This window comes from Lichenostomus cassidix, chromosome 11 (genome assembly GCF_008360975.1).
Source record: "Lichenostomus cassidix isolate B80296 chromosome 11, HeHo_3.0, whole genome shotgun sequence".
Taxonomy (NCBI): Eukaryota; Metazoa; Chordata; class Aves; order Passeriformes; family Meliphagidae; genus Lichenostomus; species Lichenostomus cassidix.
The window spans coordinates 20,430,682-20,450,978 of NC_139492.1; the positions used below are offsets into that span (position 1 = coordinate 20,430,682).

Consider the following 20,297-nt stretch of genomic DNA (forward strand, 5'->3'; position numbering starts at 1 on the left):
AGATTTAAAGAGGAGAGAGGATGAAATCAGGCTCTCCAGATACAAGCCTAAGGGTGCTAAGCCAGAGTACAGGATGAAGTCAGCAGCCCAGTTGGAGTGCATGTACACTAATGCATGCAGCATGAGTAACAAACAGGAGCTGGAAGCCATGGTACAGCAAGAAAGCTCTGACATAGTCGCCGTCATGGAAATGTAGTGGGATGACTTGCATGACTATAGTGCTGCAAGTGCTTCAGAAGAGATGGGCATGGGAAAAGAGGTGGAGGAGAGGCTCTGTATATTCGGGAGGCTCTCAATGCCGTGGAAATTGAGATTAATGTTTATATGGTCGAGTGCCTATGGGTAAGAAACAGGGAGAAGGCCAACAAGGCTGACATCCTGGTCGGAGTCTGTTATGGACCACCTAACCAGGATGAAGAGGTGGATGTGTTATTATGTAAGCAGCTGGAGAATGTTTCAAGACTGCCAGGCCTTTTTCTTGTAGGAGAGTTTAGCCTGCCAAGTATCTGCTGGGAGCTCAACACAGTGGAGAAGAGGCAGTCTTGGAGGTTCTTAACGAGTATGGAGGATGGCTTCTTGTCACAGCTAATGAGCAAGCTGAGCAGGGGTGGGGTCCTTCTAGACCTGCTGTTTACAAACAGAGAAGGGCTGGTGGGAGAGGTGATGATTGGGGGCCATCTGGGGTAGTGACCACGAAATAGTAGTTTTCAGTATACAGTGAAACAACATCAACCTAACTCCCATTACTGGACTTTCAGAGGGCAGATTTCAGCCTATTCAAGAGACTGATTTGGAGAGTACCTTAGGAAGCAGCCCTTAAAAACAAAGGGGTCCAGGAAGGATGGACATGCTCCAAGAAAGAAATTGTGAAGGCACAGGAGCAGACTGTCCCTATGTGCCAAAAGAGGAGCCATTGGGGAAGACAGTCAGCCTGGATGGGCAAGGAGCTTTTGAAGGAACTAAAGGAAAAAAAGAGGGTGTATCCCGTTTGGAAAGAGAGGCAGTTAACTCAGGAAATGTTTAAGTATGTTGCTTGGTCATGTAGGAAAAAATTAGAGAGACAAAGTCTCAGTTAGAACTTAATCTGGCCACTTCTGTGAAGGATAATAAAAAATAGTTTTGTAAATGCATTACTGGCAAAAGGAGCGGCAAGGACAACCATCATACTTTATTGGATGTATGGGGAGGTATAGTAACTTAAGATGAGGAAAAGGCAGAGGTACTTAACACTTTCTTTGCCTCAATTTTCAACAGTAAGACAGGTCTTTCTTAGGACAGTTGGCCTCCTGAGCTGGTAGATGGGGACAGGGAGCAGAATAGTCCCCCTGTAGTCCAGGAGGAAGCAGTGAGAGACCTGCTGAGCCATTTAGATGCTCACAAGTCTATGGGGTCTGATATATCCATCCTAGAGTGATGAGGTAACTAGCAGATGAGCTCATAAAGCCGCTCTCCATAATTTACCATCAGTCCTGGCTCACTAAGGAGGTCCCAGAGGACTGGAGATGCCGATGTGACCGCATCCATAAGAAGGGCTATAAGAAGGATCTGGCAAACTCCAGGCCTGTCAGCCTGACTTCAGTGCCTGGCAAGGTTATGGAACAGATGATCTTCAGTGCCATCACACAGCACCTTCAGGAGACCCCAGGTCAGGCTCAACCAGCACAGTTTTAGAAGGGGCGGGTCCTGGCTGACCAACCTGATCTCCGTTTATGACCAGGTGGCCTGCCTGGTGGATGTGAGGAAGGCTGTTGATGTGGACTTCAGCAAAGCCTTTGACACTGTCTCCCACAGCATACTCCTGGAAAAGCTGGCAGCCCACGGCTTGGACAGGTGCTGGGTTAAGAACTGGCTGATGGCATAGCCCAGAGTGTGGTTGTGAATGGTGCTGCATCCACTTGGCAGCCAGTCCCTAGCGGTGTCCCCCAGGGATCGGTTTGGCCCAGTCCTGTTTAATATCTTTGTGGATGATCTGGATGAGGGGATTGAGTCCACTATAAGCAGATTTACAGATGACACCAAGCTGGGTGCAAGTGTCCATCTATTGAAAGGTAGGAGGGCTCTGCAGAGGGACCTGGATGGGCTGGATAGATGGGCCGTGTCCAACAATAGGAGGTTTAACAAGTCAAGTGCCAGGTCCTGCACTTTGGCTATAACAACTCCGTGCAGTGCTAGAGACTGGGGGTAGAGTGGCCAGACAGTGGCCAAGCAGAAGGGGACCTGGAGATACTGGCTGACAGCCAATCAAACATGAGCCAGCAGTGTACCCACGTGGCCAAGAAGACCAACAGCATCCTGGTCTGTATCAGGAGTAGTGTGGCCAGCAGGACTAGGGAAGTCATTCTTCCCCAGTACTTGGCACTGGTTGGGCCACACCTTGAGTGCTGTGTCCAGTTCTAGGCCCCTCAATTTAGGAAGGACATTGGAGATGCTTGAATGTGTCCAGAGAAGGGCAGCAAGGCTGGTGAAGGGTCTGGAACACAGGCCCTATGAAGAGCACCTGAGGAAGCTGGGGTTTAGCCTGGAAAAAAGGAGGTTCAGGGGAGACCGTATCACATTCTACACCTTGTTGACAGGAAGTTGTAGTCAGGTTGGCATTGGTCTCTTCTCCCAGGCAATCAGTGACATGACAAGAGGACACAGCCTTAAGCTGCACATGGGGAGATTTAGGCTAGACATTAGGAAAAAATTCTTCACAGGAATAGTGATTGGGGATTGGAATGGGCTTCCCAGGGAAGTGGTGGAAGTAACTGTCTTTGGAGGTATTTAAGAGAAGACTGGATGTGGTAATTTGTGCCATGGTTTAGTTGATAAAGGGGTGTTAGGTCTTAGGTTGGACCTCACGATCTCAGAGGTCTTTCCCAACTTAGTTAATTCTGTGATTCTGTGAATCGAGAAATACTGGCTCAGTGCCATGGTCAGCTTTGTAACCTAAGGTAGTGCTTTGGGTGGGTTCCCTGGGGAATCTCTTTGCAGTTACCAGTTACGATTACCAAGCAGTTTTATGATCCATGGCAAGAATTTGAGGAAGCCAATTTTTCTGCTATTAAAAGTACTTCTTTACAGTCAGAATTTCACTGGTTTTTAATATGAGCTTTTTCTCTTTTAATATGAGCTGATGAGACAAATATAATGTTTGTCTCATCAGGGAGTCCTTCAACTTTATGCAAAAGGAACAGCTAACAGAGCTAGGAAAATCCATCTTTTTAATGGAGTATTTTAGTCAAGCATCTAGTACAAATTCTGTGAAAACAATCCAGGATTTTGGACTTAGAACCGTGAACAGTAAATCTCTGATAACAGAATTTGCACTCCAGTTCATCATTAGACACCTTTCCCTTTCCTTCACTGCACGTGTAATTCATCTTTAAATTATGCACACACTGTTTAAAAAAATTTAGATTGCAACAAGTTCATTCATTTTGAATGTTTGATAATAATTTTGTTAGTCATAAGGTTTTAGGAAAAACAGAAACAACCTTTGTGCTGAAGGTATCTCAGCTCCTAGTAGCAGCTCCTACTGTAACTGGCCTCATTTTCATGCAACTTTGGTAATTTGGCCTTAATTTTTTTCCTGCCATCTTGCTACCTATTGCATTTAGAGTACAAAATCACCGTTGGTGAAGAGAAAGCAATAAAGATTTGTTCCTAACACAACACTTCCTCATCACTGAGGAGCTGTGTATTTCAGAACTACGTGTTCATCAGCTACTCATTGCGCAGCTTCCTGTCTGTATAACCAGTTGCTCATGCCAGCACATTTAAAGGAGACAATGTTCCTATCACCAGTGTTCCTTTACCATGTTACTGTCAACATTAATCTGGACTGATTAATGTTAACATAAGACATATGTTAAATGTTAACATATGACATTAACATAATGACTGAAATGTTCTTTGTGTCTGAAATCAGGAGAACATGGATTGATTTAAGTCTTGCCACATACGGGGCTTTTTTGTTAAGAGTATTCACTCTGCTTTATTAGACTATAGATTTTTCCAGTATGGGGCCCTTGAAAATTGATGGGAGTATTGCTGGTTTTTTAAAGGCAGCCACTTAAGAAACTACTTCCATTGTTTTGTCAGTCCTAAAGATGGACTACTTTTTTTCCAAATCTTTTAATTATCAGGGCAGGAATTCACCCCTATTTTCATCCCAAGTTACCTGTGAGGAAATACAAGGGCCCAGGTAGTACAGCATATAATGTTGCAACACCTGTTTTCCCTTCATTCCAGGATATGTTCAAAATCTTTCACACTTTTTGATGTTAGCTGATGTATACTAAAGAATCTCTAAATGATTCTGGTGTATATCACTATTTTGTGATACAAATAACTATGTAGCTACACTAGGCTTATTTCCCAGAATTAACCATGTTTGCACAGAAAACAGAAAGTGTAACCAAAATTGAAAGGAAATGCATTCATATTACTGGTAAGGAAACGTTAGATTCTGTTTCACACTCATAAGTTGATCTGCATGCCCAGAAGAGAGAAATTTACCCAAATTTATGCTGACTTTTGTCTGAAACTGTTTCAGTTCTCTCACACTTCTCCACTCAACTGTGAACTCAGAAGATGACTTGCACTCTCTGCCTCTCGCACAAAAGGGCTGCCATAGATCAGAGAAGAGATTAATTACGCCAGGAGGGTTGGCTGTCTGAGGCATTCTGAACCACCTGCTGAGTGGAACCTATCTTTCCATGATTGCAACAAAGTCATCTGTTTCCATGATCTCTGTAACAGACCCAGGAGCCAAGTTCCTCTTAGGAGACTAGCCAGAATGACAGCTTAGTGTCTACCCTGTTGTCGTAGGTGACCCAAAAAAATGGTCTATGCATATTTCCTCTGCGTTGTCTGCAGTCTGTTTTACTGTCTCTTTACCACCCAGGGCAGGAAGCAGAATGGGTGTGTTTTACCCCAGTTCAGGTAAAGGAGAGGGTGGCTGGGTGCCTTTAAAAATAGGGAACAAACATGTGGAGCTCTCTCGTTCTCTCCAGGCTCTCAAGGGGGTTTGCCGCAGGCAGGTCTCTTGAGTTGAAGCCCATGGAGCTGCATGTCGCAGTCCGAAGATACTTGGGCCCTGTTTTCACAGTAGCTTTGCCGCAACTGCCTGCCTTTGCCAAGGAGGGGTTGGACCACTTCCCATGAGAGTTCCAGCCATGGAAGCCAAAACAGGGAGTTTGCAGAGAAACTAGAATCACCTTAATATGTAGAAAATTTCAAATTAGTTATTAGATACCCAAGTGATAAGTTAGGTTAAAGCCTCAAATTTATCACGACAACAAACTAAAAAGTCACATTTCCTACAGCAAAATTTTGTATAATTACAGTTCCTAACAGGAATGTAACTGTGTTTGTGTGTGTGTTTGGATTATTGGTGGGGGTTTTTTGTTTTGTTTTGTTTTGTTTTTTAAACAACCCTTCAGTTGTGTAATAAAAACTAGAGAAATTGGATTTGGTTGCTGCCATCAATGTGTTATCTCTAAAATAAGAGACTCTACATGATGGCAGATTACTAAATGTATGTATTTTTAGTGGATTTTTTTTCCAAACCACATCTGAGATCTACTTGTATCTCCTTGAGGCAGAAGAAACTGCATTTATCAAGTTTAATAAGTTTCTTTATTATTAGAGTTTGAGGAAGAAGAGCAGACTAGAAGATCTCTGCCAGAAGCAGTGGAATTATGAGTAAACATTTAGCATTAGCACATTTAAGTACCTTTTAAAAGTTTAAGTCTTTGGAACTTCTTACGATAAACCTGAAATGTAACAAAAGCAAATATTTTCTAAAAGTTGCCATGATGCTGTAAGGCCAGTATATGAGTTAATCATCTGTCCTATTGTAGCAATGCTCTGTTTCATAAAATTCATAAAACTAAGTTACTTGCTGCGTTGCTCAAAAAATGGATTTGCTTTGCCCAATACTTCATCAACTCTCAAAAGCTTGCTATCACCAGGGAAAATCCCACTTTCCTCAGAAGTTTCTAGCCTTCGTGGTTATGGATGTTTTTAAAATTTTGCAAGTTCAACCTACAGCTTCAGAAAATGGGAAAGATTAAAGGAAACTCAGGGCTTCTCCTGTATTTATGCAAGTTCTGTACTGTATGTGTCACGTTGCTCCCTTTTCACGGCCGACAACCCCACACAACACAGAGGGGTGGACGGCCAAGCCAAGGCACACGGGTGCTCTGGAGCAGATGAAGCACTGCAGCAGGCAGTGGGGCTCGGGGGATGAGAGCTGACGAGGAGGCACGTGGAATAAAGAAATGGGGGTTTACAGTCTGGGATTCCGAGGGAGTTTATTGAGGTTAAGAGGGAACGGTTCCAGGGCATTGAAGAGGGACAGAGAAGCAAGGGGCAGCGAAGGGGCAGTGAGTCCAAGGCTGCGAGCACCGAACTAAGGCGTGTGGAGGTTTAAAAGGGAAGGGAAAAGGGGAGTGGTTAGCTCCAAAGAGCCAACCGGGGAAGATTTGGTAGGTGGAGATAGGGAGGAGAAACGGGGTGACAACCAATAAGTTCAAAACATATATTTAAAAATTCTATTCCCATACATGTTGCGGTGGCTTTGCAGGATTTGGAGTGGAGAGACCAGCTGCAGGGGGCAGTGGACAAGGAAGAGACCAGTTGGGTGTCTGGACTGTTTCAGTTATGGTGATGTCGGAGCGACAGCCCATGAGCCCCTGCAGTTGAGGAATTAAGTATGCACGTCTGTAAGCTTTCATTGGCCCCACACTGTCCCCATGCCCTTGTTCTGTATATGGTCTGTAGTCTAGAATGTTCTCCCCAGTTTGATGCCATACTGGTTATCTGAGTTTGAACAATTCAAAGGTAGCAGCCTCTGAAGGATCTGTAAGTGCCAGCGGCTGCTTTTGTCAACGTGCCCAGAACCATCCTGACCTGCCCAGGCTGCATTTTACACAGACTTAATTATAATTTGTCCATAAAGGCAAGATCAGAACTATGTGTCACTCATATCTAGTTTCAGACTATAATCATATGGCCGTAAGAAAAAGGTGCACTTTTGCCCTTTGTGCCCCACTGATTTTACAGCCATTTTGCACATGGGACTCAGCTTCAGTTGGCAAAGGTGGAGCAGGAGTGCAGAGCAACAGAGGCAGCTGTGGGATATTGGAGGAGCCAGAGGCCTGAAGCATCTCAGGCAGAGTGCAGATTAAAACACAAACCTCGGCTTAAAACACAGACCTCCCTGTAGATGGTCAGTGACCACCTGATGAAAATCAGGGTTTCACCAATGTTACCCTTCACCAGCCTTTTCTGTGATAGGAAGTTTTCTCTAGTTCTTTGAAATTGTTATGGGCATCTGACCTAGAGAGGGCATTTCAGGTCCCACACCCAAGCTGGACCTGACTAATGCTGGAGCTTTCACCGACAGAGGGGAAAATTCAGCTGTTTCCCTATGCTCTGCACTTTCTCTAGGCTGGCTCTGAGCAACCTTCTGCATTTTAAAGACTTCTCTGGGAATCTAAAAGTTTGACTGATGTGATGGTTAAGTTGCAGACTTCTTATTCTTCTATTAGAACTGTCGAGGAAAAGCTAGAATAAAAACCCTCTGTAAATGTCACGTTCCACTGAGGGGAACTGGGAGGAGTTCTTTTAGAATTAGATGGCCAGGAACGAAATTAAGTCAACTGAGACAAACTTTGCATCTGAGAACTGATTATTGGTAACAAACCAAAAGAGAAAGACCTAATTGCCCTGGTTAAGAGAGCTAGGAAAGACAGAAAAGAGTGAAGGAAAATGAAAAAGGAATGGGGGGGAGAGACAGAGAGGAGACAGAGAGGAAAAGTTGGCGTTACCACCCGTTAGTCAGGGAGTACCCTCGACGTCCCGTCGGCCAGCAGAGGGTGTGGTGTGCACGCTGCCTGCCTGGGGAGCCTTCTTGGAGAGGCGAGGCTCCACCGGCACTGCTCCTGCGGCGACGGGCAGCCGGACACGCAGTGGGAGGTGATCGGGCAGGTTGTGGGACCCTGGGCAGCGTCGCGGTGGGGATCGCAGTGGCGGGCTGGATCGGAGGCAAGCAGGGTTGGACGGCAGGGATTCAGACAGGTGGCGGCCGAGTCGGGCGAACGAGTACGCGAGGGCAAGCGAGAGACTGCGAGGGCAAGCGAGAGCCAGCGAGGGCAGAAGGGCCAAAAGGCAGGCTGGAGCCAGGGCAAAACAGGCCAGGGCCAGGGCAAGAAGAGAGTGAATCAGCGAACCCCAAGTGAGCCTGTGAGCGAGCCAGTGAGTGAACGAGATTCAGTGAGCAAGCCTCCCATGAGCGAGTCCCAGCTGAGCCAGTGAGCGAGCCCCCCACTCAAAAAGCCTCAAAAGCAAAAAGCACAGTTTTAAAAAGCTCCCCAAGCTCCTGAGCAGTTTTTTTTTTATACCCCCTGGCCTCTCCCAAGGTCTGCCTGCTGACAGGAGTCCCTTGGCTCAGTCAAACCTTCTGCCATCCGATTGGAGAACATCTCTGAGGGGTACAGTGCCACTGGTATTCTCCTGTTGACTGCCTGTCCCATGTGAGGCATGAAATGGTTGCCAGGCAAAGTCTCCCCAGAGACAGGGCCTTCTCCCATCTTGACTCCTGCAAGTGTTACATGTGCAACCCCTCCCCCAACATCCCTTTGATAATCAGTGTTGAGAAAACTAAATTGGCTCCTTGCCATAAGTCACCCTTAAATATTGAATTATTAATATTCTAGGTAAATATTATTATCTATTATCCTATTACCTCTAGAAAATTAAACTCCACAATTGCACATTTTACAAGAGCTAAAAAGGAAACAGTTTGTGGAAAGGATTATATGGCTTTATATATTGTACATGCCTAAAAATGCCTTTTTTTTAAATTCGTCTAAAAGGCAAGCTTAAATCTTTCTCCCCTGATTCAGATGAAGATAAAACCTTAGTGATTAGCACCTGAGATAAAGCTTTGTATTAGCAATGGCAATGGCAGTATTTTCAAAGCTTCACTAAATTAGTTTACAGTTTTATTAAAGGAGGTATTTCCATCCCAAAACTCTGTCCTATAGCCTGTAGGAAGCATCACAGTCTGCAGAGAAAATAATGGTTTTAGCATTCTGTTTGTAAGCATGAGAAAAAAAGTTAATAGTGGATTTTGGTATTGTTAAGAGCAGCAGCATCTAGAAATGTGTGACAATGCACAAGCCATAGTTCTTAGTTTCTCGTGCGCTTATGCAATTTAATGGGGATGTTATTTCAGAAAGCGAAGTTACTTTGTACAAAAATTATTTCTTATTTTTGACATGAGACCAATCATTAGTTATCATTTAGTTACTATAGCCATTAAACAAAAAATCACTTGTACTTCACTGAACAGAAGGACTATTATGTGAAGCAGCAAGCAAAGCTATTATTTTCTTCCTCTTACTACTAAGATTAAACAACTAACAAGACAGAAACACTTTTTCTTGGTATGTACTGATAAGTATGATTGTTTGACAAGTGTTAAGCAACATGTAAGTTAACTGTAAGTAACATGTAAGTAACACTGTAAAGTGTAGCATTGCATCTTGGAAAACAAACCATTCTTAGCAGCTAATTCTGTTCGCTATAAAACAGACATATGGTATGGTATTCATTGTACATACTAGTTTTATAGGCAGAAAAAAATCAAGTGTAATACCTTCAAATTAACAAAGAGGTTAAAAAATCCCATAATGCAACCTACCTGACATACTTAAGCAAGGCAGCATTGATGTAAAGATTAAACTAAAAATCAGTATCTCTAGCAGTTTCTTTTGTTGGTAGTGACTTGTCCTTATTTCTCCTGTAATCCCATTTTTTGTATTATCTTTAACCCTTGCAGGTATATAAAAAGAAAGCAGCTGGGAAGTTTGGAGATATCAGTCTCAAGATGACTGAGCAGGAGAAAGTGTTTGCCAGGAAGACTGCTCAGTATGAGCAAGAAAATAAGAACCTGCAGCGTCTGCTGCAGGACAAACAGGAAACCCTCAATGAAGTGCTGGAGCAGAACAGGTGAGTGGGCCACAGTCAGGAGCAATCCAAGTAGGTCCGGCAGATAAAGGGATGAAGGAAAGCACCTGCCCACACCACCAGCGCTTGCTTTCCAGCAGTCTCATGTGATATGTTCCAGGTTGCTTTTCTCACTCATTTTAGCTATACTGAAAATGCTGGAACCCTGCTCATAATTCACAGCTCCAGGAAAGATCTTGTGAAGGAAGAATTTATTGTAGGTGGCTACTGCTGTTCTTAAGGCTTTTTAAGAAGGATATCAATCTGAGCTAATCTTTGATAATTTGAGAAAATTCTATAAATCAAGATATATGTCAATTTATTTAATAGCACCTTCTGCTAAAGGCTGAACACTTTCCCATTCACACCCCTTGACAGTTTTCAGAATAGTAGAAAATGAGAGGAATTTAATAAGTACACAAAAGATCTATTTTACAGATCTATTAATAAGTGACTTAGATTGGCTGCATGCAAAATAAAGAGAAGAAAATATAATTTAACAGATTTACATAAGATTATGACTGCAGTGTTGAAATATTCTTGAAATATAGGGTCCTTTAAGTGTATTTTTTCTCTCCGGTAGTGGAAAGCTTCATAGCACATTCGCATTATCTGCATAAAGGAAAAACTGTTTACAACTGAAAAAAAGTAGTAAGCAGTCATTTCTCAAGTCATCACTGCCATTGTGAAATAATAGATTTAAATCAATTTTAACAGACAATAGAAAAACAGGGCTTGGTATCATCTACCTTATATCAGCATAGTTCCTCTCAGTTACTTTATACAGTGCAATTTAACAGGTGTAAGTAGCAGAGTTGTACAATGAACATTCCATTAATCTCTGAAATTTGCATTAAAAACCAGATTGAACTGATCAACATTTCTCTGGAAATAGTTATTTAGGATTTGTAACTAATTAAGTGCCTTTCATACTGCTGGGCTCATGTTACAATTTTTTACTGTAGTCGTAAGTTTTACAGCAATTAAATAAGGAGGGGATTTTTTTCAACATAGGATAGAGCATAGTTTGAAGTCCCATAATATGGATCATTCAAAATTTACCCTTCTAGCCCCAAAGTAGGTAAATTAGATGATGTAACACAGATATGTAAAATAATTAATTACACTTTCCATACAGTATACTAAATCACTTTTTCCTTTTCAGTCTAAATTAATTCATTTTTTCTTCGGTAAGCACACACAATTAATACTTGCAGCTAACTTTTAAGAAACAACATCTGCACCTGGAACAACACCATTGTGGTCCACTTAACTGTATGATGATGAAGAAAAGCAGCTTATGGAAACAAGCCCAAGATGAACCCCATTTCTGTAGTCTCCAACATTAATGAATGGAGTAACTGCTGAGGGCTTTTTTCTGGTGGTAGTTAAATCTTAACAGTGATTGTCAGAATATCACGTAATGAATACAACTCTAAAAATAATTTTTATGGTCATCTTTCAAGTAGTATTTTGGTTAACGTTATGATTCACTATTTTCCTTTGATAACTATATAAAAAACCAGTAAAAAAATGTCACTGAGAAGTGAACTGAATTCTTCACCTGTATAAGAAATAATAAATTTTTATGCTTGTAAAACAAAATCAATAAAACAAACTAACACCAAGGCTGATAATGTTCATATGAAATAATTTCTTCATATTCCATTATTCTTCTCAAGTACTACTTGAAATTATTAAAATAGTTTTCCAAGGTAATCCCAATATCTACTCTTTTATGCCTGTCTGCCAGAAATTAAACATGTATTTTGGTCAGCTTTGTGTATTTTTGATTTTAGAAGGCTTATTATTTTCTCTTTCCCTTCCCTCCACACAGTCACAGGAGTAAGGATGTGACATTTATTTGTAGTTCAGATGTTGCTGACCATCTGTAGCTTGGCAACCAAAGTCACTAGTGCTAGGAAAGTACCAAACATTTAGATTTATTGTTACTAGCTGTGTTTACAGAGTAAATTTTTAGACTGGAATACAGTCTAGCTGATAATGTTTATATGCAAAAGGCCTACATAGACATTAAGATAAGTGCATACAATAAATATATTGTATATTTTATTCTCTAATTTCACTGATAGGTAATGAAAATCAGAGTAGCAATGCCACATGTTAAGCAGAAAAGCCAGTTTACTTTAAAATCTAGCTGAAGGTATGATGAATCATTGTAAGCAGGTGAAGAGAGTAACCAGGTGAAGAGAGAAAACTTTTTAATGTAATTTATTTTGCTCTTGCATTTAGTTTGATAATATGGAGTTAGGAAATTGGGGCAAGTCTCACTTACCTCCCACCCTGAAATTCTTTATCATAAAAGCCTACTGTACCTATTGTTGCTGGTAAGTTTTCTTGTAAAGCAAAGGAAGATCTGACTTCAGATCTGGAAACAGCACTGTTCTTTCAGTGAGACTCTGCACAGAATTAAGCAGCCCCTCCTTATTAATCTGAATAGGAGTACAGCACACCTGAGTGGTGGTGGGTCACCTGTGTGCCCAGAGGCAGAGTTGCTGCAGTCACAGCATGGTCAAAAGTAATATATGTGTAGACAAAGTGGCAATATTCACGTGCTGCTTCTCTCATCATTTTGTTTTTAACAAGTTGTCCTAGGTTGCAATATAGATGTATTTAAGTATTCTATTACCACCAGCTGTGGGCCGTTAGCTGTTATCACCTGCTAATGACCCACCCCGCATGACAGGCAATGGGCCATCAGGGACCCACCGTGTGACTCATGGACTTATCTCATCCCATTGTGGGATGCTCTGCCGAGGAGGGAGGAGCCAGGTGTTCCCACCTGGATATAACCTGGCCTTGGAACTGCCTGAGCTAGCCCTGTCTACTGGGTTCCCAGAGGACAAGAGCTACCACTGGATCTTCAGCTGGAGACTAGACCTTCACAGGATCACCGCTTCAACTGGACTACTTCAGTTGGACTGCCACCACCACCCTAACAGGGTGTTAGGTTGTATCTGACTTTGTCAGTGGTTTTTTTTTTTTTTTCCTTGTATTATTTCACTTGTTTTTACTTTCAGTCTTGACTTGTGATCTCCCACTGGTTTGTTTTCAAACCAATACACAAGTCTACATCCAAACTGACAGGGGCTTTCATCAAACATAAGAGAGATTACATGCCTTTGAAATTTTCTCCCCTCCTGCATTCTTTCACCTCATGACAAAAATCAGGAGTTGCACTTCTTACCCATTGCATCCAAGTTGTACTTCTGATAAATAAAAGCTTTTAAAGTTTCTAAAGATATGCAGATTTACCTTCCTGGAAGCTGCTCTATAGAGCCTTCTCAGTAATTACAGCCTTTGCTAGACAATATTGCAAATTCACAGCAAGCTTTCACCTAAACAACTGATGAGAAGGCAGTAGCATTTTGTTATTTGGGCAGCTGATAGTAACATCTTTATTAGTCACTGAGTAATCTTAAGAGGTATCGATATCACATACCTTTCCTTAAATTAGATGTTTGAGATATAAATAAAGTTCATGATGTGATGCTAGGGTGAAAAAACAGATTCCTAAATGTTTCCAGTCTTATTTGACAGGAATCTTACTTTTATGAGTTTTCTAGGTCAGAGTTTAATACTTCTGTAAGACTTCTGCAGAGAAACGCTACATGCAAGGTACTTACAGCTGCTGTGCTTTGCATGCAGAACACAGGTTTGAAAGTGTCTTAAACTGTCCTTGGAAGAGGGTCAACAGCAGAGAAGCTTCGCAGACATGCATAGGCAAGGGAGAGGAGCTGTCTTACCTGTGAGATGACATATGAAAATGTAACCATGATAAAAACTGTTGGTCTCTGTGATAAGGAATGTTTAAATAAACTGTTAGAGGATAGATGAAAACTAATTCTTGAGATAGCCCAAATAAGATTCTGAGATTAAGGCTGAATTAATTAAGCTGTCTTTTGTAAAGAAGAATCTGCTTTCAGAACCTACTTCTGTTCATTTTTTCATCCTCAAACATCAGTGGGGCACTGGCATTTTGCGTACTCTCAACAAGACATAAAATCTTACATTTTGGCTAGGTTAGGGGTTGAATGGAATTTCTATTTTTACTTATTTAAGTAATAACAGCCTACATTAATAAGAAGTAATTGAAATGTCTTTTGTCTAAAGACATCTGGAAACAGCACATTTATCTAAAAATTGAGCATGTATCTAGTTTTAAATGCGAAGTGGCAAAGACTTGTGTTTTAAGAGGTGAAGCAGCTGTAGAGGCAAGGCAATTTTGGTGTTGAGAAAAACGTACAGACCATCAGCAGCTGTAGTAACCACGCTGCTCTGTAATCCAAATTCCTTAAGGGAAGGGAGGTTGTGACTAGCAACAGTGAAGACACCCTCTGTTACGAATGGAGACAGGAGCTTAGAAAAATCTCTGGCTTTTGCCTAGGCCTTTGGCAGCAGGCAGTAGCTCTTATTGGGGTGGCCAGCACCCCAAGACCCGGTTTCGTTTGCAAGCTCTTTAGTAATGGCCAATTAGGTCTAGTGTGATATAGATTATCATTTATTAGACATAGAAAATAACAGACATAAGACTTAGGACAAAACTACGTACTACACAGGAATAAAGGTAATTTACAATAACAATAATAAACCAGATTAGGCACTTGTGTATTAATTGTCAAACAGAGTGCTGTGCATGGTGCCTCAAGACTCTAGTTGGAGACAAAGGACAACAGAAAACAGGAGCATGTCGCTATCAAGGTATAAAAGATAACTTAAAAACCAGATGCTGAAAACGTTCCAAGATCACAATACAGAGGACCAAGGTCAACCAATGAGTGAAACTGAGGACTGCCACTTGCGGGACTTCAGTCATGTGATGCATATGCGTCACATCTCCCCCAAATGTAGGCTGAGGATAATGATAAATGCTGTTGCGTAAAGCATTTTGAAGAATATTCTGAGCACTGGTAGTATTAGACAATCTTATGCCATCTCAAGGAAAATATACTTTGTGACAACGAAGTCATTTACAGTTTTGGTGTTTCAAAAATGAGAGAGTGCCTCTTAATGGCTTTGTAGTGACTTGGCAGAAATGGAAAGGTCTAGCTCATTAACTGTGGGTTGTCACATTCTTCAGCAGAGTCTTGGACTATTAGCCAGCTGTACTGTTTTCACCTGCCACCTTTTGCTTAATTCCGTTCTCAATGGTTACTGACCTTCTCCACCACTAAAAGTTCATTCCAAGGAGTATGTACAAGAATAATCTTAAGCCTTTCTCCATAAGCTTTTTTTAATCTTCCATCTATATATCCAGTCATAACGTGAAACACAAAATGGGCTGGTACTATGACTGGGCCACTTTGCATCACATCATTGTCAGTGTTACCAATCACAAAGGATTCTGTAAGATGTACTGATTCTATATTTTCTAGTGTACACCTTTTACCTGCAATGTAGACTGACAGCATTTAATCTCAACACATTTATGTTCTGCATTGATTTGTTTCTCATTTTTAGAGCCTTGTATTGGGGACAATTTGTATTGAAGGCTAGCTCTATACAGTGCTTCAGGCAGTGCCCTCAAGGGGGCTCTATAAGTCTATAGTATTAAATTACGTGTACTCATTTTCCATGCAACAGCTACACTTTCTACATCAATTGATCTTAATTTCCTTATTATTTTGTATTTTGACATACACCAGGAGTTAAAGGAAACCCAAGCTCTTAGGCTTTGTCTGCCTTCTAAGTCTATACCCCTTTTGTTTGTCTGCCACAAAGATGCATTAGCTGAGCACAGAGTCTGACACTCAACAGAGCCTTTGGGCCTTGGAGTGGAGAGTGCAGTGCTCTGCGCAGAAGGGGCAGTGTTATCTGGGAGGCAGAGCTGCGGTCATGAGGGAGCCTGAGTCAATGGACCGCAGTAGTCACAGTATTTGGGTGTCACATGCACCACTCTTTCTGCAGACTTAATCCAACTTGTTATATGGGTCCAATAATGAGTCATTTTACATAGGTAATTTTCTGGTCATATTCTATTTTGCATTACTCATTATTAGCCTTTAATGAGCTTTTTCAGAAGCAAAATGGGAATGAATTTCAATCAGACAATTTCAAGCACTAAATACGGGCCATTTCTAATTTGCTAATCCACATACTGTAATTCTGTACTGCTGAAACATTGTTAAAATTAGGATTTCTCTTCATTTTTTTTTCCTAGGAAAACGGAAGGGGAACTTGAAATCATGTGGGAATCCACAGCCAGAGAAAACAGGAGAATGAGAGAACTCTTACATAAATCCCTGAGGAAGAACAACATATGGAGTGCTGTCACAGTTCATGAACTACACTTAGATGAAAGCTCTCAGAAGGACCTAGTTTACAGACATGATTTTAGCTATTGTGATGTGAAAACTTCATCCCCTACTAAAAATGAAATTCAGCAAGAATCTCCGTGGTAAGAATCTGCATCTCACCTGGGAAGGAGAACTTGGTGCCTGAATTTGACTTTTTCAGCAACACAAGATGTAGTTGAATGTTTACTCTCTTCAATATTACTGCATTTTTAAGGTCATCAACAGCATATTCTCTACTTGTACCGTGAATACAGGGTAAGTCTAGCCTAAAATATTATTTTGGTATTTTAAGAAAAGCCTATTCCTTCTTAAGACAAAATGTGATACAGCTTCAAATTAACATGTAAAGACAAGTAACTAGTTAACAGATAAGCAGCTGGTAAGCTTGGTGTTTAGCCTGGACACAGACCTTGCCACAAAACAAGTGAGCAGCAAGACACTGCTTATTATAATTAAAAGGACAAGTTTCAGTAAATTCTCCCTAAAATGCCACATGGAGTATGATCCAAGCTGAAAAAAAAAAGTGTAGCTTGCACTTTTTCTCATGATGAATCATCTTGACTTCCTAAGATGCAAGGATGTCCTTATACTAGATTGTGTGCCTAAAATCTTGTCATCTCAAGGACAGAGAAAAATTTGACTGTGAAGTAGATAAGACTGAAGCATCCTCATGACAACTGCTGGTGCCTGAATGCACAAGTGTTCACTGCATAGATTTACAGGAGCACTGTATGTAGGGCAAGAAAACAAAGGGGGTTTAGTAAAAGGAGAACAAAAACCGCTTGGTTAAATAAAAAAAGCTGATTCTGCTGAGCTGGAAGAAGATGTAACAAAGTTTCTAAAATGTAACAGATAGAACCTCCAGAGTTTGCGAAAGCTGTAACAAAATCTCTTGTTCTGAAAAATACTCTCATGCTCTATTACTAGTTTTTAGAGGGGTCTTGTTTTAATCTGATCGTAAAAATATTATAAAAAACTGTACGCTCTTCTAATAAATGTTCTTGGCCTTATCGCTGTCTGGGGACTGTACCTTTTGTGCCGATACGCCACAAATGGCACACATATGTGGGGTGTGAAATCTCTTAAGATGATTCTGGACCAGCGGTGTATTCCCAGCTGAACCGAAGCGGTGGATTTCAAGAATCATCAAGGATATCCTTCTTGTCGGGGGCTAAGTCATGATTATAGGTCAGCCTTGGGGAAAAAAATTATATTTTTATAGATAAACAAAAGATGACCCTGCCCCCCCCCCCCAAAATATATATACGAACAACAACAACAAAAATATATATGTAGGGTGGGGAACAATATAAGTAAGTTAGAAACTTCTTAAAAACTGTTTATTACATATCACAAAGGAACAAGGTTATAAAATACAAGAAAGAAGGTTTATACAACTCCTTATGTGGGTAAAGACTAATTGTCCATGGTATGAAGTAACGGAATTGTGTAACCTTGAAAACTGGAAGTGAGTGGGTGATTCTTTAAAGATTCATCAATCAGAGAGCCATGAGGTTAATCCTGATGAATTTATTACATGGCGAATTGTTTATTCTGCACTACGATCTTTTTGTGATTCAGAAGCAATATTACATTCACCTTATACCTACAGGTTTAAATGGACCTCTTCCTTTTAAATGTCATGCAATGCCACTTGAGAGATCATCATCTGTAGGTTATTTTACCAGGAATCATCGACTCAGATTCTAAGGGTGAAATAAAAATCATGGCATGGATTCCTAACCCACCTTGTACTATTCCAGCAGGATCATGCATTGCTCAACTGATACCACTTCCTATATTGCCAGATACACAATCAATACCATCTATCAATGCTAACATGGGCACTGGAGGTTTTGGGAGTACAGGTACTCCTAACATTTATTGGTCTAAACTTATGTCAGTGCAACATTTTCTAACCTGTGTTGCAGATGGCAAGTCTTACAGGACTAATAGATACTGGAACAGACATAACCATCATCATCAAATGTGAATGGCCACCCACATGGCCCATGACAACTCCAACAGCGATTGTCACAGGCATTGGAGGTCAGCAAATGCCACAGCAGTCAGATAAAGAACTCACAGTACATGGGCCAGAAGGGAAACAAGCACAGCTCAAACCATATGTACTTCCTATTCCATGTACACTGTGGGGAAAAGATCTGTTGTCACAGTGGGGACTGATTTTGACCACAAATTTTTAAAAGGGGTCACTGATATACAGCCTAGACATAAACTCACATGGAACACACATACTCCTGTGTGGGTCCCTCGGTGGTCCCTTAAAAAAGACAGGCTACAGCAAGCACAAAAATTGGTCAAAGAACAATTCAATCTGGGAAATATAGTTGCTTCTACTAGCCCATGGAACACCCCAATATTTGTGATTCCAAAAAGGCTGGCAAATGGAGACTCTTACAAAATCTGAGAGCTATCAATGCCGTAATGGCGCAAATGGGAGCCCAGCAACCTGGAATTCCTAATCCAGCAATGATCCCTGAAAAATGGGAATTGTTAATTATTGACTTGAAAGATTGTTTTTTCACAATCACATTACACCCTGATGATGCACCATGTTTTACTTTTTCGTTACCATCCTTGAACAATAGTGAACCTATGCAAAGATACCATTGGGTTGTGTTACCGCAAGGGATGAAAAACAGTCCTACAGTATGCCGATTTGTGGTAGCAAGTGCTTTACAACCAGGGCGGCAACAGTTTTCAGTATTATTGTGTCATTACATGGATGATATTCTGCTAGCACCAGATGACTCTGTTGTATTGCAAAACTGTTTTGCCTTTTTGTGTTTTTCTCTTGATAAATTTGGTCTTTGTGTTGCAGCAGATAAGGTTCAAACTGTGCCACCTTGGAAATACCTAGGGTTTATAATATTTGAACATTAAATTGTTCCTCAGCCTATTGTGCTGTGGACCTCTATCAAAACACTAAATGATTTGCAAAAAATGTTAGGAACTATTAATTGGCTCAGACCTACCCTTAGTATCTCCACTGAAGAACTGTCACCCGTATTTAATTTGCTTAAGGGGGACACAGATTGAACATCTGCTTGTGAACTTAATCAGGAAGCCCATAAAGCATTGCAAATTGTGACAAATAAAATTCAAACATCCTTTGTATCCAGTTGACAAGCAGAGTTGCCACTGAGACTTTTCATTATTTTGGCTGAATTTCAACCATATACATTAATAGCACAGTGGTGTGATAATAAGCAACAATTGTGGATGCTAGATAGGATATTTTTACTTCACACATTTTCAAAAAGAGTAACTATATTACTTAACATGATTGTTAGACTTGTTTCCACAGGTTGAAAAAGATTACAAATCTTAAGTGGGAAAGATCCTTCTCACATTCACTTTCCTTTGTCTGCCTACTCTTTTCAGGATATATTCCGAGAATCATTATCTTTACAGGCTGTCCTGACAGACTTCTTGGGAAACATTGTTAATTCTTTGCCTAAAAGTAAACTCCTGCAATGTTTAAAAGATCTTCCTTTACAGCCACAGCTCCTGCCTGGAGCAAAGACAGTTTTCATTGATGGCTCTGGGAAAACCCGGAAAGCACTTGTTGCATGGCAAAATTCAGCAGGGCATTGGGAAAACTGATTTTTCAGCCAGGATCAGCACAACTAGTCGAATTAGCAGCCCACTGTAAAGGCCTCTTTTTATTGTTTAAATATGAGCCCTTCAACTTAATACCAGATTCCTTGTATGTACTTGGTATTTAAAACTGAATTGAACATTCCTTTCTAAAAGAAGTATGCAACAAAAATTTGTTTATACTGTTATCTACTTTGTATGGTTGTGTTCAATGCAGATCTCATTGTTTTTATGTTATGCAACCTAGGTCTCATTCATCTTTGCCTGGACCTCTCATGGAAGGCAATGCAGTTGTGGATGCCTTTAACCATGACAGCAACAATTCCAAATCAGATTACACAGGCAAAGTTGTCACAT

General features: G+C 40.9%; 1 protein-coding gene across 4 annotated transcripts in view; it reads left to right on the plus strand.

Annotated features, from left to right (window-relative positions):
- Positions 1 to 17,326, plus strand: part of CEP89 (centrosomal protein 89) — a 39,537-nt gene extending 22,211 nt beyond the window's left edge. For all 4 annotated transcript variants that reach the window (XM_085072128.1, XM_085072129.1, XM_085072130.1 and 1 more), the window contains 2 exons: positions 9,833 to 10,002; positions 16,181 to 17,326. In XM_085072128.1, coding sequence (XP_084928254.1) covers positions 9,833 to 10,002; positions 16,181 to 16,421 — 411 coding nt within the window. In that variant the 3' untranslated portion in view covers positions 16,422 to 17,326. The remainder of the gene's footprint in view (positions 1 to 9,832; positions 10,003 to 16,180) is intronic.
- The last annotated feature ends 2,971 nt before the right edge of the window (positions 17,327 to 20,297 follow it).